Below are 25,522 nucleotides of genomic sequence, written 5' to 3' on the forward strand. Positions count from 1 at the left end.
GCACATTACTAACATTTGGTGCCAAGGTAAATTACTTGAGAAAAATGATACATGGTTTGCATAGGCGTGGAAGAAGAGTTGATCTTAAGTTGAGCTTAAAAGATTCATTTGAATAAGAAAAAGTAGATGAGTGTCTTTGTAGGTGAAGCAGGGATGCTGTTAAGGAACGCCACTGATCTGTGCTAGCTGGGGATGTCAGTGCTAAAAAGATATTTTCTCTTCCTTGAAACCCTGCCAAAGAGGTTAGGATTGAGTTACTTGCTCTACATCGGATTGATGAACCTTTCAAACAGAGGAAGCAAATACTGGTTCAGGATTCAGGTCTTCTTTCAAGTACCGAAGAGTGTACCTTTCAGGTGTCCTGTCACCTGCCTTTGAATGGCTGATGGCTCCTGCTGCTGGCCAACTAACTGTGTTTCTAATGTAAAAAGTGATTATAGGTGAAATTGGAGGGTCAGAGGTACTGCTCGTTCTAGTTTTAAACTCTTTTCCTCCATCCCTTTCAGCATGACTCACCTTCGTTTTGAGAGGCTTTTCTCATGCACAGTTTAGGGGAAGCAGAGGCTTGTGTTAGTGGCAACTTTAACTTTACCTCAGTTTATTGTACTTTCCTTTTTCATATTGACTTATTTGGCCTGATGCACAGAACCTGAGTCATTGACATCGCTATAATGATCCCCCAGAGTGTCACGCTGCCAACACGAGCCACTTGCTTAACTTTTGTTACCAATTCAGTTGTTCTAGTCCTTTCAGATTAGACTCCCAGGGCCTCTTCCAATCAATCCTTTCCCTCCCCCCCAGAAAGATAATGTAGTACATTTGCACTGACTCAAAGGAAGAAAGGGACTAGGAGAGTGCATTTCCATGGGCCCAATCAAATCAGGTTCAGAAATCCACTGAAGCACAGTAAAATAAACTCTATCCCTCCCTCCCTAATCTATTTTCAGAAGAAAACTATTCTCTTGTAAACAGTGAGAATTTAAGTTCTTAGTTTTTTGCCCAAAGACCTCAATTGCATAAGCTACCGTTCTCTAAGAAATACTCCAAACTGACCCTTCTAGAGGTGAAAGGGCAGCTCACACTCTTGTGCCTTGTGGTTGGTCCCCTAAGAATACTTTATAGACTGCAGCAGCTAAGGAGTTTGTACTGAACCACCTACTGTTTTGCAAAATGGCAGCCAGCGTACAACCAGCAAGTGACACGTGGGATGTTTTCCATTACATAAATCTGTGCAGAAAATACATGGCGTGACAATTCTTAGATGCGTCCTACATGCCTGACTGTGCCTGCAGGATTCAAATACCTATGTTCCTATAAGCATTTGAATTTATTGTAGCAACACTCTTTCACATGCATCTAAGTATGAGAACACTTTTCAGATGTGTATGCAGGCATACATAGTGTGCCTGAATATTAGCATGAAGTAGTTGTGCATGTACAAGCTCGCTGAAGAGGTTGTTAGGTGGATCCTACCAAAATATGCTGGATTTGGAGTGGTACCTGGGCAAGTGGGAATTCACTTGTTGCATTGTCTATTTATTTATCGATCCAGTCCCTCTTAAAAAAATTAATGTTTTCTTGTAATTACTAGTTAAAGGGGCATATGTGTCCAGAAAAAATTGCCAAAGTTAGTGCAGAAGACTTTGGCTATCAGCTTCAGGAAAGTGAAGGTTTCCTCTATAATGTATAAAAGCCTGAGAGAAGAACAAAGCTATTAAATTACATTAGTTTCTTGCTCATTCTATTCTGGCTTCTTATAAAATAAGCAAAGTGGAGGCCTATTTACAAAACAGCATTTAGAGGTAAGAAACTAGTGAACGTTTTCATTACTTAGTGGAGGAAATCATGAGCTGTGCTTTGGATGAAAATCAGGTTATAGATTACTGACAATCTCCTATGCACTATAAAGATAAGATATCATTTAATATATGAAGTTGAACCATGTCTTTCTTCTGTTTTCCTTTACAGAAAACCCCCATAAACCAGAAGAGAAAGATGAAATTTCCAAAGTCACAATCATAAGTCTTGTCCCATTGCTAGTGATTTCCATTGCTGTGATTGTTATATTTTATGCCTACCGCACTCATAAGAAGCGGAAGCTCAACAAGGCGTGGGAGAAGAATGTTAAGCCCAGGAAGCATAAGGACTGCAGTGATGTTTGTGCCATTATGTTAGATGATGACCGTTCAGACATCAGCTCTACTTGTGCCAACAACATCAACCACAACACAGAATTGCTGCCCATTGAGTTGGACATTGTTGTTGGCAAAGGAAGGTTTGCTGAAGTGTATAAAGCCAAATTGAAGCAAAACACATCTGAGCAGTATGAAACTGTGGCAGTCAAGATCTTCCCCTATGAAGAATATGCCTCTTGGAAAACGGAGAAAGACATTTTTTCAGATGTGAACCTCAAACATGAGAACATCCTCCAATTCCTGACAGCAGAGGAACGCAAGACAGATCTTGGTAAACAGTATTGGTTGATCACTGCCTTCCACGCTAGAGGAAACTTGCAGGAATATCTCACACGGCACATTATCAGCTGGGAGGACCTCTGGAAGCTGGGTGGCTCCTTGGCTCGAGGGATAGCCCATCTACATAGTGATCATACCCCCTGTGGTCGTCCCAAAACACCTATTGTGCACAGAGACCTAAAGAGCTCCAACATCCTGGTGAAGAATGATTTAACCTGCTGTCTCTGTGACTTTGGGTTATCCCTGAGGCTGGATCCTTCTCTGTCTGTGGATGACTTGGCTAACAGTGGGCAGGTAAGTTAAAAGTTCGAAGAGGTGTGTGTGTGTTATTCCAGTTGCTGAGTCAGCTGCTGGGGTGGAAAGAAGGAAAACAACGACGACAACAAACATGCTGCCTTGTCGGTTTAAAATTGTTAGAAATAACTGTTTAAAAGGGAAGAAACTCTAAACTTAAAATTGAAACAACAGTGGCAGTAGTGCAATGAAAGTTTTGTTATGATCAGACATCCGCATGCATACACAGTGCAACCATCCTCTATATACATTTACACTGAAGTACGTATGGGTTTGTCAGCTACTGCGTGTGGTGGTGCTGTTGTCATGCACACACACATACGATGAGGATGTGCTTCACATTGTGATGTTGTGCCATCAGTAGCTTCCAGGCCTGACTGCACTAGCATTTTTGTGAGTGGACCCACTTCTGGTGTACACCAGCATATGCGAAGTCAGTCCTCTGCCCCCAGAGGAGTGAGCAGATAAATGGAGAGATAGATCATCGCTTTAAAAGGCCAAAAATCAGCCTACTTAAAATTATGGTACTTTAACCACATGCAGATAAATGCAAGAATGTCAAATAAAAATAATTGCCCTGTTGTTGCTTTTTCAGCTAAGTAGCATGGGTAATACTCATGTACTTCACAGGGATGGCAGGAGGATGTTTAAGAATGCCTTGAAGATGAAGTCTTTCAAGTGCATCTCTAACTACTGGCTCTTTTGATGAAAACTCCTTTACTATAAATTCAGACCATGTACTAAGTGAATTAATCCCCAGTTATGTACCATGTATAATTATACACAGGTTCACAAATAATAAATAAGCAAATAAACAAATAAAATGTTTTCCCATTTTTCGGGTCAGGCTTATGTGGTAATATTCAAGGCAGATTGTTTAGAGTACAAAGCCATCTTATTTCCCATTTACTCAGCTACCTCCTTTATGATGCCAATGTAGCCTTTATTGACTATAGAATACCAGTGCCTGTAGTGGTTGGCTGGAAACCATCTTTTTCCCCATCAGAATCTTTGTGGTCTGCCCATCCATGATCGGTAATATTTGCTGGGATTACTTAATGTGGGTGCATAAATCTGGGCCTTTGTCCTATGGTGTTCAAAGGACTGGTAGGTGCCAGCAAGGCCGTCAGTTCCTCATCTCAACAGGGTTGGCAACCTTATGGTCTCCTCAGTCAGATAAGAAGGGTTATCCGCTGCTGCTCTGACTGACACACCTCAGGTCACAAAACACCCCCCTAACAGCATGTAAGAAGTGGGAGGACTCCAGTGAAAAAGAAAAAAAAAAGTCCCCAAAATATTAGTGTACCACAGGAAGAGAGCTGGTCCCTCGCTAGAAGTTTTGGAGAAGTAAGAACTGAAAAGCAGACTGACCTGTGCGAAAAGAAAGCATATCTAGATTCCAGAGTGGCAGCCAATTCTGAATTCCTGGAGTTTAGGTACTTAAATATGCATTTGAGACTCAGGACTTGAGTTTCCAAAGATACAAGAAAAGTATCTTTGGCTCAAAGACCTAATAATCTAAATGCAGATAAAAGAACAGAAGCAGAGAAGAACAGATGATAAATCCTAAGCGGCAAGGAGATGCAATTGGCTTGGTATCATTCTTGAAGTCATTTTAAATTTTCTCTGCACTTCCAATTGTACTTTTCAGTTACATGACTTGATCATCCATGGTCCTCTAAAGCTGCATCATCATTTTCACTGGTGCAAACACAGGGCAAAATGTTGCCAGACAAGAATGGCCCTTTGTGCCAGTGTTAAGCATCTGTATTTGAATACCATTAACTCTTGTTAAAATTGGTGGGATTTGGGAGGGGGAGGACTGTGGGCCGTAGTGTGCAGGTATCCCTTCTCATGCTGTGGAGAGGATCTGCTTGGGGAAGAAGTTGTGTGTTGGAGAGGGGATGGAGGGTAGGAGCAGCCTTCACTGCAGAGTTTTCATGTTTTCATGTTTTGTTGGGCAGGGAGATGCTGGTGTGCTCAGTGGTGCTGAGACATCATCATCCTAAATGCCTGTTCCATGTATGGGTGTTGCTTACATGCTTGGCCTTAAATTCATCACAGACTCTACGTTATAAGCAACGTAACCTTGGGACTAATTGCAGAGGTATTTTGCTTTCCTCTGTTCGTGAAGAATACTCTTTGGGTATTTTTGACTAGTGAATTCTCTGCTGTTGCAGGGTCCTCTGACAGAAACAATGTCCTTGATCTCTCCTGCAGTCTTCTTATGGTGCATTGTGCTTTTTGTGACGCTTTTTCCCATTTGCCCTGAGCTTAAGGTGATAAGTCATGTCTACAGAAGCATGCAAAACAGATGTCATAGGGCTCTCTCAGGACTATACGTTTACGATGTGGCTGCCTGCAGTTGCAGGCCCTATAACTAAAATGATCTTTTGTGGTCTGGTTTGCCACTGGTCTCCAGAGTGATGGCTGTAGTGCAGTCCAATAGCTCATTTGAATTACAGGTCCAGCTGCATCACCCACTTGTGCTTGTTCATGTTTGTCGTTAACCAGTCTCCCATTTGATGCTATCTTTGCTGATTAAAGCCTCATTATGTTTGGAGTTCTCCAAGGCAGGGGGTACGTTTTCACTCTTTACCCTGTGAAGGATTTGTCATTTGAGAGCAGCTGTTGAGTGGTCCAATAATTACTCCTTAAATCCTTTTTTGTGGTTAAAAAGAGACATTTAAACTTATCCATCTGTAATGCAAGGTCATAATCTAGAGCATAACAAAGCTGCTAAATCATTGCTGAAAATCACTCAGCATGTATAAACTTTATGAGAAGCATTTTTCAAAAATTGGGTCAAATATGTGCTTCTCCATTCAGTGTTTGTGTATTTGTTGTCTTCTGCCAGGCCTGCATTTTACCACTTTGCTTTTAAGATATATGGTGAAAAGGAACAGCTAACCCTATAATATGCAGTGCAAAAGAACACAACGTGTTTCATGCTCATCTGAAAGACACTCAGTAAGTGGGAATTGCCAAAGGGCAGGGTTTATCTCTGTGAACAGCCAAAGCGTGAGAGAACTTGTCAGCAGCAAAATCATTTGTTTGGGAAGCTACCAAGGGCTTCCTTTTTTTTTTTTTTTTTTTTTTGCATGTTGTTTTTACCAAGGGAGGTGCAAGCAAGTTAGTAGTCAAGACAATGCAAGATTCCCCTGGCAGCAGAAAATATGACCTGTGCCAAGTATAGCCTGCATTGTTGGGTACACTTCAAATGGCACAGTTTCTATGAAAGCCAAAGTCAAATCACAGCAGAATCTAAAACACGAATTACAGTTTCAGCTTGTGAGCGCTCCCCTACCTCTCTTCCTGTAGGTTGGCACAGCAAGGTACATGGCGCCTGAGGTTCTGGAGTCCAGGATGAACCTAGAGAACGTAGAGTCCTTCAAGCAAACAGATGTGTACTCCATGGCATTGGTCCTCTGGGAAATGACATCTCGCTGTAATGGCGTCGGAGGTAAGTGCCATCAGTTTTCTCATCTCTAAAGGTATATTTGGACAGACGTGCAGTTCTCAATGGGCGTGGATGGTTCTTCTTAAATCTTACCAGTTGTTCTACTGTACCAGGATACTGCGGGCTAACAGGCCTTTGGTATTGTGAGAGGCACATGTTCATGAGCAGTCTTGAAGGGCAAGTATCTGAGAGTAGGAGAAAAATTGGTCCTTGATTGGTGTAAGGATAAATTTACTGTTAGGTGGATCACTTTTGGAGACTGTTAATGCCTTGTATTCTTTAAACCACAACATCTTGGGAAGCCACAGATTGACTCTGTCTGGCTGCCCTGATCCAAAATGATCAGAAATGTAAGACAGCCTGAAATAATAAGACCAAGAAGTGGTAACTGCCCTCCATTTACCTTCATTAAATCTTGATTCTGACATATAATGAGGGCAATGCGAGTGTCACTTTTGTTAATTGATCATCTCAGGAAGAACTATCATAGCAATCCAAAAATGTTCCTACTTTCCCCAAAAGCCCAGCTGCAGCCCATCATTTTCTGTGATGTTGCAAGAGATCATCCACAGGAAAAACCAAGGTATGTGTGTTGTATAAAGTGCAGTTAAAAAAAAAAAAAAGAGTGGAACTCTCTATCAGAATTGCATCAGGAAGAGCTGCTGCGCTTGCTCATGTTCAGAGTTTGCTCATTGAAACAAAATCTCCATGTCTGCGTTGTGTAACACTGAGCCAGAATTCCCGGTTTGCCTCAGTGTTATGTGCCAGAAATCAGGAAAGCTGCTGTTAAGATATCTACTTTACATATCGCAGTATTTGAAGGTTTTCACCTTACTTCAGGGACTAAAATGAGACTAAGTTACATACAAAATGCTTCAGTCTCACGGTAGTGTCTAGTATTCATGGGTGCTTGCAGCTAACAAAAACTTCCGCACAGTCTGAGACTTGCATAGGCAGACTGAAGAATGGGGGTGTTACAGGTAACACTAACAGACATTATGGTAGATGTGAAACTGTGGTTCAATTTGCTGTCCTTCTTCCAAAACCATAGAGGTTCACTTAGCCCAGTTGCATCTCAAAGGGCTGCCACCAAGATGGGACAATCCTGCAGAGCAGAGCACTACAGTATGGGGAACATAGTGTACAGCAGGGGGACCAGTCATGCTCTGGCTGGCTGCTGACATCTGTGGGATACCACAAGGGTGTCTGTGGAGATCTCTGGAGCAGCTCTGCAGGGTGGCTGTGCTTAGGAGGGAGGAACGTCTCCACTTCAGGCTCCTTCTATGTCTAACCAGCATTTGGTCTTGGTGGGTGGGCCAGGCTGTGGGTAACAGATTTGCCCCTAGTTGCACCCTGCCGGGAAAGCTACAAAGCAACTATGTGTGCATCCAGCTAGTGCTAGCATAAAAACATGAAAGAGAATTATTTTCTAGTCAAGCATTTCAAGGAAAATAACATTTGGTGCTTCCAGAACTGAACCTCAGTTTGGCATCTTCTAAGGCAAACCTATGCATGTTTAACTCTTGTGGGCCTGTATGTTTCTAAATGCATTGGCACAACCTCAGCCTTTCATTTGCATGTTGTAAATGTGGTTGAGGAGATTTAAAACCTGAGAAAAGGGATCTTTGCCCTGTCTCTTGAGTTCTTTCTGTTTCTTGCATTTAGCAACTCACCTTATTAATATAACTATGCGCTGTTCATTCTGGAGTTTTTTTTATCTTTACTGATGCCTGGGTCCGTTCCTGTTGATATTTGCTGAGTACAGTGAAATGGGGATTGTGGCAAGAGCAAACCTCATTGCTGCTCTTCTCAGAAGGCAACTGCTTAAAAGAGGATGTAAACAGAGTTTCATAAGGAAGGAAAATCAGCAGCACGTTTAGCTAGAAGAGGCTGACCCATGATAACCTTGAGAATAAGAACTAAAATCATTTTAGGAAATGAACAGGTCTCTCTGGCCCAGCATCCCCTTCCCTTTCAAGATGGAGTTTAACCGCCAAGTCCTGATTTTTCCCATTCATTCCAAACCTCAGCCATTCTTGTCTCCAGAAACACATTTCTTGGACTTCATTTCGATGTTTCAGCCATCTTTCCAGGTGGCTGAACTCCCCAGCAAAACCACAGGAGTATTTGGGCAGGTCTGTAGGTCCCATGGAGTGGAATTTGGGCTTAGTGTCTTCATCCAGAGCAGCTGAATATAACTCCCAGGATATAGCTCCCTTGGCTTGTGTCTAGTGCTGAGCTGCAGCAGCACTGCATGGTTTCTCTCATTTCCTTCTTAGATATTTCCCTTGGTTTGTGCTGTCTTTGCAACCAGCTGGAGAAATACCCTTACAGTGATTCATGATTGCAGCTCCCCCACTGCTTTCTCTTTCCATCTGTCACTTGTGAGACTCCCTTTTCTGATCACAGCCTTCCAGAGGAGCTCCCTCAGCACACGCTAACCCCTCTTGTCTTCCTAAACTGTTGTGCACTGAGAGAGATGACCTCACTTATACACCGGGGCAGGTTGACCTGGTTGAAGTCAGGCTTTCCAAAGGAGCCTAAAAGATGTAGAGACCTTCTCTGCAGCACAGGTTTGTTGACCATGTTAGCTCTTTGTCACTAGAGAAAGTCCATGGAAGTTTTGGAAGCAGGACTATCAGTCTAATGCTAAGAATGGCATTAACAACTTTTGTTAGTGAGGGAAGCATGTGGGAGGTTAATTGCCATTCAGATGCATAGAGATACAGTGACTTTCTCTTTGACAAAGGGAGCTCTCAGGCTTCATTTGTCAATGTGCAGGTGTTTGGTGAGCGTGGGAGGTGATGGAGGCAGGTCCTTTCACTACAGAGGCTTTGTCAAACACAGTCCCCACAGTATGCCAGGCCTTTTGAGTTAGCAGACATTTAAACCAAAATACCCAGCAGCATGATGCATACTGTGAAGCTGCTGTAGTAAATAAGCAGGTGGGGATCAGCTTTCAAGAAAGGCCGTGCTGTTCATTGTTACTTTATTGTGCTAAATATGGAGAAGCAGAAATGGGGCACAAGGGAAAGGGAGACAGAGGCAAAGATCAAGTTTGACTGATTTTTCACTGGAGTATAATTTAAGAGGCATATTTAGAAACTCAGCAATACTACTTTGGGGAGACCTTCAACTGCTCCACACTGCCGTTAACTTGGTATTTCATTCATTGCAACAGCTGTGCACCAGATGCTGCACATTGCAAAAAATATAATTTTCATCTCAGCCACTTGCTTTCAGAGCGACACAGCTTTGGTGACTGAGGCAAGTGTAATTTCTCTGACAGCCTCCTAGAAAGAAATGAAAAGCATCTGTTTTTTATTGGAGCGGCTACAGGTGGGAAATTGTTGGGGGCAGCAAGGGAGAAGGAGAGCAGAGGGAGCTCTTCTTGATATATGAGGTTGGTGAAGAAGGAGAGGAGAAACCCCTCAGAAAACTGTGACATTACTTGTGCAGTATTGGGCTGCCTGCAGTGGTGGCTGGCTTTAGTATAGCGGCAGAGCTGTGATTGAAATAGCAGCCAGCCTTGTTTTACCAGAGCTGTGTTTAATATGAATTCTGGTTAATCTTACGCTCTGATTAATCTTAACTTACTTGGAAAGAGTCAGCCAAGAGCCCTAGTTTCATCACTAAACAATTAGGCATCCTGTACCTCATTAAAAGCTCAGCTTTCGTTATATTGAGCATGCAGAGGTGGCAGTTCCTGGCAGCAGGGCAGTTTGGATAGCCTGTACAGTGGGACTAAGCCCGTGCATTAGGCTCTGAAGCGGATGCGGTGAGGGCGTGATTTCAGCCTGTCCTTCTGCGAGGGGAACCCAATGAGGGCATCTCTGCACTGTGCCGGCACGTGGTGGGATATAACCCCCAGCTGGTGCATCCATGCGGTGCAGTGTCACCCCATGACAGTAAGGATGCAGAAATTCTGTGTTACTACAGCGTGTGAGTGAGTAAGCTCAGGTCAACAAGCTCACGCAGCAGTAGATAAGATTACTGCACTATACTCCATGTTGTGTTTAAATGTGCTTTGTACACCTCTGCTTTCCCACCTCAAGATCTAGCACATAGTGACTAAGTAGCCTGTAACCCTATCCTTATGGCAGAGCTGATGTAGCCCAAACCTTTGGAAGCAAGATAGGGTCTTTGATCATCAGATATGAAGTCACTTAAAATAGGTCTGTGCAAGAGAAGTGGCACAGTGAGTTCCCTGCCCCCAAATGGAGTCAGTAGCAGCTTTATATGAGCCTACCTTCAGGAACTGCTACACCAGGGAGGGAGTTTTTCCTCCCTCCAACCACAGCCATTCCCAGGGGAATACCCGTCACCCATCCCAATGCATCCCCACCTCTCTTGGCCACTCTTCACATTCTGAAGGCATGGAGTGGGGAAACTTAGGAAAAATGTGAAGTAAGCATTTGACAACTCCGTAACCTTAGTCATGAAATGGCTCTTGAGCCTCTGCCTAATCCGTTTGCACACCAGCTAAAGAGACCCATCATCCAATTTCCAGTAATGTGAAGAGAAGACACACTCTGCACCCCCCCCCCCACACACAAATACTTGTGTATGCATGTGTGCTCATGGGCTGTCCTAGTAGCTCCACCACTCTTTTGTCTGTTCTGTGGCTCAGCTTTTGTAGCTCTAAAATGAGGGGCATTTCAAAAGGACCTAAAAGTTTCAGAACACAAGCCTGCTAGTGTGGACTGCAATCCACTATTCATTTTTGCCAGCCGCCTTTCACCTCATTTCTACTTTAATTCCACAAATGAACCCTCATCTTCCAGCATGAGGAGTTGTCTCTCTGAAATCAGCAAGACAGATCACATGAGAGAGTATCAACGAGGTTTGCAGTTCTGACCCAAAGGAAGACAGTCTCACTACAGAGAACTTAGAGTAGAAAAAAATCACAAGACAGAGACATACTTTTCATGAGGAACCCACAGCCAGATTTTCCAAAGCATTCATCAGGCACAATAAACAGATTTTCAGTAATGTCTCTATTTGGGGCTGAAAATCCAGTCTTGGCCTTTCTTAGAGTTATGGCCAGTGTCAAAGGGAACCAGAGGTGCAGCAATTAGTACAAGATAGCTCACAAAAATCATAGGAATTAAATTCTGGAAGTTGAAGGCACCCTGCCATTATTGAACGCTAAGGTGCTGGAGTTCATGAAGATGTTATGACGCCCCAGGTATTTATTGTACTTCAGGCAGTTGTCATTTTTAGTGCCTGACTGGTCTAAAAACAAGCAAAAGAAACATATAGGGAATGAAAAATAGATTCAGCATCCTTGTAAAGCAGTGCACAAGCAGCTAGGCACAAACATCTTAACCTACCTCAAATTGACATCTGTTACATCTACTGTAGCATGTCAACATGATCCATGAATAACCCCAGCTATTATTGCAAACTGTGTCTGACACATAAGATTCCATAGAATAAGGATGATTTACTGCAAGAAGATTCAGTGGGCTTTTCTTTCTAAGGGAAAGAGAAGCAAGATAATAAATAGCAAGAAGATGGTGCATGCTTTTCAAACTGAGGGAAAGCACAAATACATTGCTACAAAGTCGTTACAGTGAATTGACATCTGGCCTCAATTTCTCTTTCTTTACCAAAAAAAAAAAAAGAAAATCACAAAAAACTATTCAGTCTTTGCATTTGGAAGAGGAATGCTTATAGCAAGAATTTCTCAGACAGAGAAAACATATTACAGAGCTATCAGTTGTCCAGGACGGCTTTCCCTTCCCCCTGTGAACCATCTCACGAACCTGAACGGCCTTTGGTTTAAGCTCAGTGAGAGGGAACACATCAGCATGACAGCACCAGCTCCCCCCTGCTGGACATTCAGACTCCTCTGAGAAATACACAGAAGGGCAGACTAGAGCCAGGCTTGGCAGGGAATTCATGAAAAAGATCACAGAATTACAGAATGGCCAAGGTTGGAAGGGACCTCTGGAGATCATCTAGTCCAACCTCACTGCTCAAGCAGGGTCCTCTAGAGCATATTGCCCAGGATCGCGTCCAGGCAGGTTTTGAATATCTCCAGCGAAGGAGACTCCACTACCTCTCTGGGCATCCTGGTCCAGGGCTCCGCCACCCTCACAGTCAAGAAGTTCTTCCTCATGTGCAGACGGACCTTCCTGTGGTTCAGTTTGTGCCCGTTGCCTCTTGTCCTGTCGCTGGGCACCACGGAGAAGAGACTGGCCCCGTCCTCCTGACACCCTCCCTTCAGATACTTGTACACATTGATGAGGTCGCCTCTCAGTCTTCTCTTCTCCAGGCTCAACAGGCCCAGCTCTCTCGGCCTTTCTTCACAGGAGAGGTGCTCCAGTCCCTTCATCATCTTGGTAGCCCTCCGCTGGACTCTCTCCAGGAGTGCCATGTCTCTCTTGTACTGGGGCGCCCAGAACTGAACATAGTACTCCAGGTGAAGCCTCAGCAGGGCTGAGTAGAGGGAATACATGCACAAGACAGCCTGTTTATAAGTAGACTCTATGGTCCTGGGAACTTTCAAAAGAGTCAGTAACGTCACACTGCAGTCAGGTGAACCAGTAGTAGGAGAGTGGCATTGCTTAGTATTTTTTGCTTGGCATTTCCATCTCACCTGCTCTTTTCCAGCCTCTTTTGCCCCTCATGTTTTGTCCTGATCAACTGGCCCTTGACAGCTTCTTGAGAGAGGGACCATCTTTTGTGCTAGTGCTGCATATTGCAGTAGAGATGGACACCTTGGCTGGTGTCCAGGACCACTACCATAATCAAATAATTACTGATGTAGATGGCCTAGGAAACAGCAGTCTAGGTCCAATGCCTGGCATGCTATTTAGATTTCCTCAGTAATCATTAATGTTACGGTTAGCTTTGAAAGTAAAGATATCTGCTTTATAATCATTGTACATCCACTGCATAGTAAGTAAACCAGATCTGACTGACAAGACGGCAATTTCCAATTAGTTTTTAGGGCTAGAGGCTTGTAAATTTACTTTGACTGAGTAATCTCTGATTCAGATTAATGTATTTGAAACTAACATGCCTTCCTGTGGAGGGAAGAAAGCAAAGCAGACTTTGGCCCTTGAGTCTTAAAGAAAGTGATTTACTTCTGAGAAGATAAGAGCTGTGTTTCGGGACTGTAACCACTGCCCAGAGCTCTATGTTGACAGTGGCCAGCACCAGATGTTTTGGGAGAAGGAGAAAGAGCTCTGCAGGAGGCAGCTGTGGGCTAATCTGCCTCACTGTACACACATTTGGTTGCAGCTGGATCTCTAAATGCTGAAGATCTAAAGTACAGAGTTTAATGTCCCTTCCAGAATGTTAGTTACTGTAGTTTGGGCTATTCTTTTTAGGTGTTAGAAATCTCTGCTCTTTTCCTGTAGCCCGCTAAATTCCTCATCTCATGACCATTGTGTAGCAATGACTTCTACAGCCTGGCTCTCAGGTGTTTGAGAAAAGAATTTATTTTCCTGCAACCCACATTCTCCACCTTTTAGTTATGTTGAATACCCCCTTTTTTATTATGGGACAGGACAATCAGAAGGATCTGACCTATAATCTCAATTATTAGTTATTTTTAGTACACCACTTCTTTTTACTGTGTCATCTCTTATCTTTCTCTGAAGTAAACAAAGCCAAGCTTTAGAGGTTCTTTGCTTAACAGGAGATCTTTTTCTGGGCCTTTAATCATTGTTATCACCCTCCTCAGAGCCTCTTTTTGCTGTAAAACGCTCTTTTGGAAGAGTGAACAGCACTGGACACTGCATTTGAACTTTGGTTGTAACGTTACACAACAGGACTGTGTCTCCCATCTCGTTCATCTCACTTGTCACGCATCATCTAGGCATTCACATGCATTCTTCTTGTAGATTGCACTTAAGTTTTTCTTGCCCTCAATTAATTCCTAGAAAGAAATAAGAAGCAGTAGAACAGGCCAACTTCATAAATCTTTATCTAATACTAGTAAGTCATTAGGCCTGTGAGTAAATTCTCCATCTGTTCCCAAAGAAACCACAGCATTTTCTACATTGTGTCAGCATCTACTGTAATATTTCCGCTCTCAGACAGTTCTTGAGTTTTCTCCAAACGACCCATATGTCTGCCTTTTCCTTTCTCTCTCCAAAGAAAAGCAAAGAAAATATGCAACACACAAACAAAAAGTAGAATGGCAGCAGCCCATTCAGGAAACTGTGCCCGCTGCATCATGGGTCAAAACTGACCCATTTAGGGAAAGAGACCTAAAATAAGAGCAGCCTACTGCTTTCTACCAGGGAACATGGCTCAGTAATAAACAAGGGTGGTACAGCAGCTTCCAGCACTGCTCACTCTTCCTTTGTACTTTTCAAGCAACTGGTTCCTCCTACCAATCCAGCACATTAATACCTATGACCTAGATAGGTTTCAGTTTAAATTCCACCTGGTAAGTGTGTGTGAACCTCAAGGGAACTAAGAGGGACCAAAGTAACCAGTTCTTGCAAGCCTGGCTCAAGCAAAACTGTCCTTAAAGTTGCTGTGAGTTTTGCCTCAGTAGAGATTCAAAAGCAACTGCTCACTAACCGTTGCAGGCTACTGTGATGCTCTGACTGTTGCTAATATGATTATGTACAAAAGGGTTTAAATGAAAATTGTTTAGTTGGCTAGGAAAGAAAAAGGGAGGGAGGGAGTATGTGGGAGAAACACATTTGAAACATTTTGGAAAATGCCAACTGGCTTTGCTTTGTTTGGAGTTGGTCAGGCAGAACAGTATGGCACTGAGCAGCTAATCAGTAGCTCCTAGTCCTTCAGAGAACAGCCAGCTCCCTTCGCACTTGGCACCAGCACAGCCCAGCTGAATAACCTTGTGTTTGCTTATTCTCTTGGCAGAAGTGAAAGAGTACGAGCCCCCGTTCGGCTCTAAAGTGCGAGAACACCCCTGTGTGGAAAGCATGAAGGACAATGTCCTAAGAGACAGAGGGCGACCTGAGATCCCCAGCTCCTGGCTTAACCATCAGGTAAGAACACTGCATTTGAGCAGCTGAGAGCCACATCGTGCGTTCAGCTGCTGCCCCAAGCCTCGAGCCTTAACTCAGTGTCCTGCCCTACAGGCCCTACTGGTGCTGCCTGTGTTTCAGACACCACAGTGCTCTGCATCAGGCTTACCCCCAGAGTCCTGGGATTTCTGATACCAACCAGTGTAATCTAAGAGCCACCAAAACAAAAAATAGTAAAATGGAGACTAGACTGCCATCCAGACTGCCACAGAATAATTAGGGCCTTAAAGCACACTGTGTGCAGGCTCTGTAAGGTCAAGGAGAGCTATTTCACGTGTGGTCCCTTCAGCAGAGAAAGCACATCTGAGTACTTCATCATGGAGAACAGTCACAGTGGCATCCCAGCTGTTGACGTGATCAAGAAAATAGGAAATAAGTCTTCAACAACTGAGTATGTTTTTATTCAGTGTTGCGCATTAACAGTCCCTTTCCATTGCATATCGTGAAGCACTGTTGGCTTTCCCCATTCACGGACAGCATTGTTTCACCTCCTAGCTGGTAGTCACGGCCCAATTTCTCAGTAGATGAAACTGAACGGAAACAAGCCAAAGGCATGCATTTCTCAACCTGTGCTCTGAGCAGTTTTATCAGACAAAATAAAATGAGAACTGTATCAGATGAAAAAGAAGTGAGGTTTGGTAATGAAATATGTTGGCTGGTCTTTGTAGGACAGAAAACAGATCACAGACATTTATAAAAAAAAGGAGGGGGGCAACCAAGATCAGCTAATATTTTCATCAGGAGCAGTGTAACTCTCCCTTTTTCATTCCATTTGGGATGTTAAAGTCATAGTTTAACACCTACTTAGAAAAGGTCAAGTGAGTGGCCCTAATGAATCACCCTTCCAACCGAGCACAACATATCCTCTGCCCAATGACTACGTCAGAGTGCAGCCCCTTCCTGGTCCATACTGACCAGCTCCATATGTAGTCATCTGCAATGAGTAGGATTATTGGGGGAGGGCTTTACCTGGGGGGAGAGCTGTATTTTAAGGGACACATGGATATCTCATGTTACCATTACTAAAAAGTCCCTCACATTTCTAGGAGCTAAAGATACAGCCATTTCCTAACTGACATGTTAAGCTGGGAGAGAGTATACTAATCTTCATCTTTATAGAAAAGAACAGCTTACAGAAGTTAAAAAAAAAAAGTTACGGCTGAGCTAGTAAAAGTGATCATGAGTTGACTGGAGTTGTTTGTGTTCTATGAAAGCAGAACAAAGTCCAACACAGTAAAAGATATGTGGCATTTTAGAAGAGCCTAATTAACAAAGCAGAAAATAATCCTGAACTATGAGAAAAAAAAGTAAATGGAAGAGAATTCTTAATTTTTAGGAACCATGTAAGAGCATTTCCCTGAATACCCAAAAGTCATGGTCTCACATGTGAAAAAAATCAAACATAAAAAAGTGCAGAGAACTGACTCGGGAAACAGAAGAACAATAGGAGGATCTGTGGTCAGCAAAGTTGAGGACAGTAACAGTTTTCTCAAGAGTGAAAGGAAATGTAACTCAGTACTAGTCCGTTACTGGATATGAAAGGGAAGATAGTATTTATGCTAATTCAAAGGCGGAAGTGGTCAGCAAATATTTCTGTTCTGCATTTGGGGAAGAGTCAGGGGCTGGGACACGCAGTAGAAGATGATGAAGGCCCCAGTACAGCAGAAGTCGTAGGAAGACCTTGGGCAGTGTTAGGGGGCTCTCGACTTGTCTGCGTCGGGGACGGGGCTGCCCGTGATAAATGATCACAGATTTGGACTTGGGCGTCTTGCTCCTTCCCTCTGTCAAGCGCAGGCTTCAGGCTAGGATCGCTTCCTCCGGCATGAGCTCACGCCGCTGGCGCATGGGAGCGAGGCACCGTGCGGTACCCACGGTCCCAGCACCGGAGCCCGCGAGTCCGGGGCGCAAACTGGGAAAACGGTGCACTCTGGGCTTGTGCGTCCCTGGGGCAGGCACAGCCGGCTCCAGGCGAGATTCGGTTAAGGGTCGGGAAAGGGATGTCTGATCATACGCTCACAGGACAGTTAGTGAAGGGGGATATCGTTCCATTCCTCTGAATCCCCTCCGCGTTTCATATCGCGCTCTCTAAAATTCAGCGACGCATTGGCTTCAGCAGGGCGGTGACACCTTACAGCAGCCGAGGACCTGCTTTGAACTCTGTAGATGGTGCTTGCACTGTAATGGCTCTTCCATATTCATTTCCTTCCGCTGCAGTCGAGTTTCTGTAATGAACTCATTATTCATCGTGATAAAATTCTGAAATGGATTTACATATTACAGTTTTTCCCCCTTAATGAGATTTGTTGCACTATTGATTTCAAGTTAATGTTTAATATTTAATTTAATTTACTGCTTGTAATTTCAATGCCAGCAAAAAATGAATGTTATTTGTATACAGACAATAACGTTCTGCTATTAACATTGACATCAGTCAACATCACCAATTAGGTAAATTATGCAATTGATGCAGTGTTGTGAAATGTTATTTTTTTAAATAAGAAGTTTAAGATAAATCCTGCTTAATGGGCTTTTAGTGTCATAAAGCAAAGCACACAATTTCCTGGCAAATACTTCATGTTTATAAAATGCATTGCAAAGATGCAACTGTTTTTTTGCTCCTGTAAACATGTGCATCAGCATTGAAATGAAGGTTAAATAGTTACATCTGTGAGTGACATGTGTTTAAGCGTTTGTGGGATTGCGGCCCATATTTGCACATAGATTTTGTTAGTCTGCAAGGAACTCATAAAGGGCTGATGCAGGGCTAGATATTGCTGGCAGTCACAATTTTGATTGGAAAGTCCAAACAAAATTCAGTCACGCAAAGGAGCAGGTCGAGCAGGAAGTGATGTTATCCCAGAATTCTGATGATATTTATAAAAAAAAAAAACAAACTACTTGACTCTATAGCACTGGTCCACAGTATCATCTTTCTTATTATAAAGTAGCAGAATATATATGTCTGGAAATGACAGTACCAGTTGCTGAAAATATTGCAGTAGGGTTTCTTTTTTTTTTAAACCGCGCTCCCATTACAATAACAGCAGAGCCCATAAAACACCTCTGGGACCAGTTTTGTAACCACTGACACACGCAAATAACTCTCTGGACTTCAGAGGGCACTAAAGCAAACCCTCCACGAACACGTTCGCGGTGACTCAGTGCCTGGCCCTGTCCCGGCCCGGACGTCACGGCTGCTCTCTCTCTGCTCGCTCCAGGGCATCCAGATGGTGTGCGAAACTCTTATTGAGTGCTGGGACCACGACCCCGAGGCCCGGCTCACCGCGCAGTGCGTCGCCGAGCGCTTCAGCGAGCTCAAGCACCACGACAAACTCTCAGGACGAAGCTGCTCGGAGGAGAAGATCCCCGAAGACGGCTCCGTGACCGCCACCAAGTAGCAGCAGCCGAGAGCTCCCTGACGGAGGGAAGTCGCTCCCGAACGCGTTCACCTTGGCAGAGGAAGGAGTCTCGCTCAGTGCCTTGGCTTGCTTCCTGGAGGACTGAGGCTGTCACTACGCCCTTTAAGCTGTGGCTGCAGGTGGGGAGACCTGTTGGTGGGAATTGGAAGCCGGGGAGTAGGTGTCATGCCATAGCACTGGCTGCCGGCATCTTGCCACCGGAGGCGCTATGTATGCTAGCACTTCCTCAGGAAACGAGATTTGAGAATAGCTAATAACATTATGCACTTTATTAATGCCTGTATATAACTATGAAATTGCTATTTTATATATATATATATATGTGTGTGTATATATATATATAAAAGTGTGTCTGTGTGTATATATATATGTATATATACATCTCTCTCTCTCTCTCTCTATAAACAGCCATGCTCTGAAAAAAGTTTTAAGAAAGTGTTTCCAGGAAATGAGCAGTGCATTAGACAGCCCTCCCCGTTGGGGAAAGGGAATGGAGAGAGTGGCTTATCATGACACCAGCAGTTGTGCACTAAGCACCCTGCCAAAAAAGATAGGAATAGCATGCAATAAGAAGATGGCTTTCCAAGCGTATGCTGTACACACCCGGTTGTGGCCCTGCGGTCCGCGGTTGCAGGAGTAGTGTCACAGCAGACCGGCAGATTTGGCTGCTGCAGTTGTGAGTGACTGTGCAGTCCTGCCTGCAGCACATCGGGAAGGCTCAGCAGACTGCCATTGCTCCCTCACATTAACGCCAAAGTCCTCCCAGTATCCCAGAACAGGAGTGCTAGGAGGCTTGGTCCATCCCGCGCGTTTGTTTCCATACAGAGGTCATTAGTGTTACATGTTTATTGCTTTGAATTTACACTGCTTGCAGGCAGGTTGCAAAAAAGGCAGCGGGATGAGTTTTCCCCTCCTCACATCCCCAGCCCCAAACCAAACAAAACAAGGCAGGGCCAGCGATGATCCAAACAGATGTTTTATATTTGCTGTGCGTTCTGCATAGAGGCAGCGCTTTTTTGTCTTCCCTTTACCTTGGTTGTACTGCTGTTAGACCAAACATTTTTTTTTTCCCTGTACGGCGTGTCTAATTGCTTGACACGCCACATCCTGACTCCGCTCCGTGCCTTCCAGGAAAAAAGTAAGAAACAACAGCCAGTGCCTTGATTTTTGCATAAGGACCTCAGTGGTGAGGGAGAGCTCCATAACAGTAGTTAATGGCACAGCCTGCCCGCAGGGCTGCTTGCATGTAGGAGTGCCCTCAGCTAGTCAGTGATTAGCAGTGATTCGTTTAGGGAGACGGTTGATATCACATTGGACTTACAGAAATGGCAACGTTGTGTTTAATAAACACTACCAATGTTGTCTTCGGGTGTTTTTTTGCTTTTTTTTTCTCCACCAGGGCATGTAAGTGGGCCTCAGAAATTAGAAATTCAGGCAGCACAAAACAATTCTGCATAGATAAATGTGTATTCGGTGCAATTTATTAAAAGCCTTTGACAGATAAACATTGATACTTCTAGAAGACATTGCCTTGTAAATCAATAGGAATCATGTTTATTCAAATAGGAGTTAAGATTTATGGTGACAAATATTTTATTTAAAACGGTTTTGTATCTGCTCTTTTTTTTAAACTAAACTACTAAGAAATATTTAAACAAAGCAATGCAAACCCTTAACAACTACCGTTGAATTCAGTGGCTACTATGTCAAGTACCTCCTATGTCAAATAGGGGGAATTTAAAACAAAAAAAAAAACCCACAAAACAAAGCAGAACAGAAAAGAAAGAGCAACCTGCGGCGCTGCTGGTGAGGGGCAGGAGCTGGGGTGGGCGCAGCGCTGGCCCCCGCTGCCCTCCAGCGCCAGCCCGCGGCACTGCGCTGCCGCCGCTGCTGCCTTTTTCCGAACTGGAAAGGAAAAGGTTGTTTCGTAGTTGTTTCTCCCTCATTCCGTGCTAGAGGTCAAGGAATAAAGTCCAGTAGGTCCTGACAATACTGACATTTTTTTTTTTTACTACTACATGTAAAGAGAAATGTTTGTTCTTTTAAGGAATACTTCACCTGTACATCATGTATGAAATAGGAATGTGAACAATATATACTCTCGTTTATCAAATGTTTCAAGCACTTAACTTGCTTTGTAAACAGTGTTTTTGTTTTTGTATAAAATCAAATGTTTATTCGAGCAAATAAAATAACATCGACTTGAGTTTTTTGGCTGTGGCTTGTCTATTGTCTCTGGAGCATCCAGAACAGAGAGCGGGCTCTTCCAGAAATGATCCCTGCTCTAAATTAATTCAGACCTGGTCCTTCCCACCAGCGGGCTGACTGGCATGCTCAGCGTTTCCAACAGCCTGTGCATATGCACTGCTTTGCTAATGCCTCCTTCTCCCAAACAGCCTCAGTCCTGCCTTTGAACAGACTCCCCGGGAAGGGTATCCAAACCTGCTGGGTGTAACACCTTCACTAGCCTCGGCAATGGGAGAGGGAGCCAGGACATGACAGCTGATGCTCTGCTCCTTTTAGCCTGCTCAGTTCCAAGTACGAGCAAAGCCTTAGTTGAACCTCAGGTGTTTTGGTGCTGGCATTAAAATGAGCCAGAAGACAGCCCACTAAATCTGTGTCACACAGGATGGTATGATTAATTTGCCTTCCAGCTACTGTTCTGGACTCGGAGCATCCCCCCCCCTCCTTTTAAACTAATACCTCTTCCATGGAAGGCATGCAGCAAGCACGAGCACCACGCAAAGAGCTAGATACCTTCCTCCGCCAAAAAAATGATTGCCTCAAGTGTTACTTAGGTAGAATCTAAGCCTTCACACACACTACAGTCCTCACCTGATTTAAGCATCTGAGCTTCTCCAAGCAGCACCATTTTTCTCAATCAGTCTATTTTGGTGCCAGAAATTCCACTAAGACTCATGCTTGGCTGAGCTGAATATCTCCTTTTGAATTCCCAAGTGGGAATTCCCCAAATAGGCATCTAGTTGCCTCAGTTCATGAGGAGGCCTGTCAGGTAGAATAACTGGGGAGCAGAAGGGACCTCTGGTCCAGCCACCAGGCTCTCTGATCATTTGGTCCAGGCTCCTGCTCAAAATTGGCAGCTTAGATCAGCTTGCTCAAGACTTTCTTGAATATCTTCAATGCCAAGGATTTCACACCCTTGCTGAGGACTCAGTGCTCAAACCCATACAACACACATGGCCGATGTTGAGTGTGGGCCACAGTACAGCAGCTACCTCCATCCAAAGCTGGCAAAATATGGACTTTTTGAAAAAAAGGCCCTGCCTAGGTGCACACCCAGGCAGACATCTGTAGACAACAGCTCTTCTTCTCTTCCCCAGCAAGCTTTAACAGTGTTGCTGCCCGTCGCTGCTATTCCTTCAGTGAAGGCCTGGTACAAAACTGTGTCCATGTTCCTATGGGAATACAAAATCTCACTGCCCATAGCTTGGTGGGGGGGGGCAGGGGACAGGGGGACAAGGGAGACCAACAGTCCCCAGGAAAGCCCATGATCATGCTTCCAACACCCACATTTGCTGATGCACTAGCAGCACCGGCTATACCTTACCAGGCCATGCTGCTGGCTTCAAGCCCTGACCTCGTTTTTTTTGCCATGTCAAGTACGCTCCAGAGACCTTTCAGTCTTGACATGAAGTACACGATAGCCTTTTAACATTTGTTTTTCAGTTAAGGCTTTTGCCCACCTTTCCTAGGCTAAATATAGTATCAAAAACTATTCTGCAAGGAGCCCTTGATTAGCATGTCACTCACTGTTGTATCATGAACGTGCACAGCAAAGAGGCTCCAGTAGTGTTCTGCAGAAGACAAGCTGTGGGTTTACTCCTGAACCACGCAGCAGTCGAAACTAGATGGCAAAATGTCCCGGTGCAGCCTCCCTCACAGCACAGGGAGGATTTAACCTCTGCCAGGCTACTCCCAACTGCTACTGGAATAGATACAAATAATAAAAGAAAAAAGGAAAAAAAAAAAAAAAAAACATGACATAGCTCCTGCCGGGGCGGGGGCATTAAGACATCTCTATTCTGAACGCTCTTGGAAAAGACCTGGGCCACATGTAGAGCACCTGCAACATTGTCCTCTTGTCAAACCAGCTGTGCTGGGACCCAAGGGCTTGTTTTCATTTCAGGGGACACTGATGAATTTATTTCCTGATCCCTGTGATCCCTAGCTCTTTCTGTCTCTTTTTCTTGCTTTCTTTTTTTTCTTTTTTCTTTTTTTAATAAAACACTGCCTATGGCAATTTTTTTCCCCTGGCCACAAACAAGCTGGAGCAAATTCTGTTCCAAACTGCCTGTTTGCTGTTCATGAATGTGGTTTGGCTGGGTTCATGCTGCTTATTATTTGGCAAACAGCCCTGCAAGTGGGTGCACGCTGCATGCATGTTCAGATGGCTCATGCTGGTGGGTGCCAAAAAAGTCCAGCCTCAGCTCTGCAAATATGAGGCACAAATGATGCCCCTCGCGGCAACGTTTTGGCGTTTTTCAGGCACTTGTATCTTCCTGGGAAATTCCCTGAGTGACTGGGAATGACATGAGCTGGCCAGCCAGAGCCTATGGGTGTCCCAGTCCAGCTGTCTGGAGCCTACTCCTTTGCAGTGCCTTGACCTACTGGCGGCGCTCTCATCTATTTTTTTTTTTTTTAAATCATCTCAGGGATCTGAAAGTCCCTGCTCATGTATATAACACTGAGGACAAAGTCAGTGGTTTGTTGAAATATGGCCAAATCGAGAGGCTCGTGGGAGGCCTAAGCCCAGGAAATACATTTAAAACTCCTGAATAATGAATGCTTTGAGCACCATGCTAATCAGCTCATGAAGAAGGAATGGCAAAAGGCAGCTCGTGAATTATCTGCTGTGAATTATTTGCTCAGTTATAATGGCAACAAAGTAATTTCTTCGGACAGTTGCATTTATCTAGCTGTAGTCTTAAAAAAAAATAAAATGATCATCTACTCAAGAAGGCCTGAGTAACCTCTCACTGCTGAAATTCCTGCTTCTCAAATATGCTGCCATTTTAAGTCATATAGAGCAAGAATCCCTGATATTTCTTCCCAGATTTAGCCATCTCCTGAATATCACAGGAGGGACTTCGTCTGGCTGAAAACACTCTCCATTCTTGCTCTTCCCTCACAGCAAGAAGTGCTGGGGAGGAAGAAACAAAAGCAAATTGACCCCTCACTCTTTCTCCATGCAGGTAGCTAAATCTGGGCTATACAAGTTCGGCTCCCTAAAAGTTAGGTATTACCTTGAGTTTTGGGTCAGGGCACTGATATTTCTCTCATGAGAGCAACTCGGTGTCTTTGTGTTGTCTGCACCTAAATGCGTTGCTCCCTCCTGCAAGCTCCCCCCCAGGGCTCCTCGCCTCGGCCGCAGTGAGGGCCCAGCCCTCTCCCCCAAAGGCACCATCCTCGCCAGCAAGGGCTGCTGTCCTCCTGGAGAAACCATGGCCAAGGATACCTGTTTAATATGCCATATACCTGTTTAATACACCAAAGCTTTATTTATCTGAGGCAAAAAGCAATCCAGAGGAAGTAAAGCCTAAAAGAATGAAACATCATATATTTCTAACCAAATTACATGGAGATGGCAATCAGGGCTCCCACCAGCCTCAGCAGCTTTGTGCATCCTCTCGGACTGGGGCCATCTCTTCCTATCAGCTCGCTCTTTGGTTTTCCTGCACAAGAAGGAGATCGACTCTTCCCTGCCTGGCACTACCCAGGGCGAAACTGCCGCAGACATGTCGCCTGCATTACCGGCCTGCACTGATCCCCCCGCTGACACCCTTAGCTCTCACCTCCCTGGGGATCCCACCCATCGGGCCACAGATGTAAACGTGCCTGTAGCCTTCCCAGCCCGGGTGCAACCATGTTTGCTGTATTGCATGTAGCAGCTCAGTTTCAGCTTAATGAAATGACCTCCAAAATGTCCAGGTTTGAGCACATTATCTCAGGCACAGTCCGGCTGCGTGAAGTGTTCAAGGCAGGTTGTTATTCAGGATAACCTAAGCAGGTATGGGGCATCAGATGTGTTTATTATCAGCGCTATAGGCTAAGCCACAGAAAGGGAGCTCTTTAGCCCAGCTCCTTACAAAGCCAAAGCCTGGCACTTTGAATCTCATACAAAGAATTCTAGAAACAGACTTGCTAAAACTGATTTCTTTTATAAATATGCCAAAGTCTTCATGCTTTAACTTTTCAGGAGACCATTTAAGGCTAGAAAATGTTTTATGAACAATAATGATTACATCTAATTCATGCTTTTCCTTGAGGATGAGAACTGTCTTTCTATTTCTCAAACAGAAGATAGTATAAACTTCCTTTGAGATAAGTATCTGTCCATCTGTCAATGCTGCAAATATTTCGCACACAGAGGCTGGCCTTTATGTACTACCTTCCTGCTAAATGTATGTGAATACTTAGAGGATTTCTGTACAAATCTAGCAAGGTTGTCTACTCTATGATTACCCAGTATTATAAGATTAGAAAAATAGTGATATTAAATTGATATTAAATTTATAAATTGGGGCTACATCATTTGGCAATGTTTCAGAAATGCCTCCCCAGGCTCAGGAGTGGCAATGGGCACCTACATCAAAGATGAAGATGGGACTACAAGGCCTACTCAGGAATACTGCAAGTCATTGCAGCGATCATTTGAGACTCAAAATAAAATACCATTTTTTGAAAGAGCAAAGCCTTTTTTACTGGATATATAAATGTCTGGAATGACAAAAAACAGTTTTTCATCCTGTATGTAACAAAACTGAACTAAAAGCTCTCAGAAAGAGGCTTTCGGTAAAAGAAAACACAAGGAACATCTGCTCACGCCACCAAGAAAAA

General features: G+C 44.1%; 1 protein-coding gene across 1 annotated transcript in view; it reads left to right on the plus strand.

Moving 5' to 3' along the window:
* The window catches only part of TGFBR2 (transforming growth factor beta receptor 2), a 62,198-nt gene extending 41,777 nt beyond the window's left edge, over nt 1-20,421 (plus strand). The window contains exons 5-8 of the mRNA XM_068935489.1: nt 1,969-2,768; nt 6,090-6,231; nt 15,079-15,206; nt 18,464-20,421. Coding sequence (XP_068791590.1) covers nt 1,969-2,768; nt 6,090-6,231; nt 15,079-15,206; nt 18,464-18,643 — 1,250 coding nt within the window. The 3' untranslated portion in view covers nt 18,644-20,421. The remainder of the gene's footprint in view (nt 1-1,968; nt 2,769-6,089; nt 6,232-15,078; nt 15,207-18,463) is intronic.
* Nucleotides 20,422-25,522: the final 5,101 nt, after the last annotated feature.

The sequence above is a fragment of the Struthio camelus genome, chromosome 2 (genome assembly GCF_040807025.1).
Source record: "Struthio camelus isolate bStrCam1 chromosome 2, bStrCam1.hap1, whole genome shotgun sequence".
NCBI classification, from domain to species: Eukaryota; Metazoa; Chordata; class Aves; order Struthioniformes; family Struthionidae; genus Struthio; species Struthio camelus.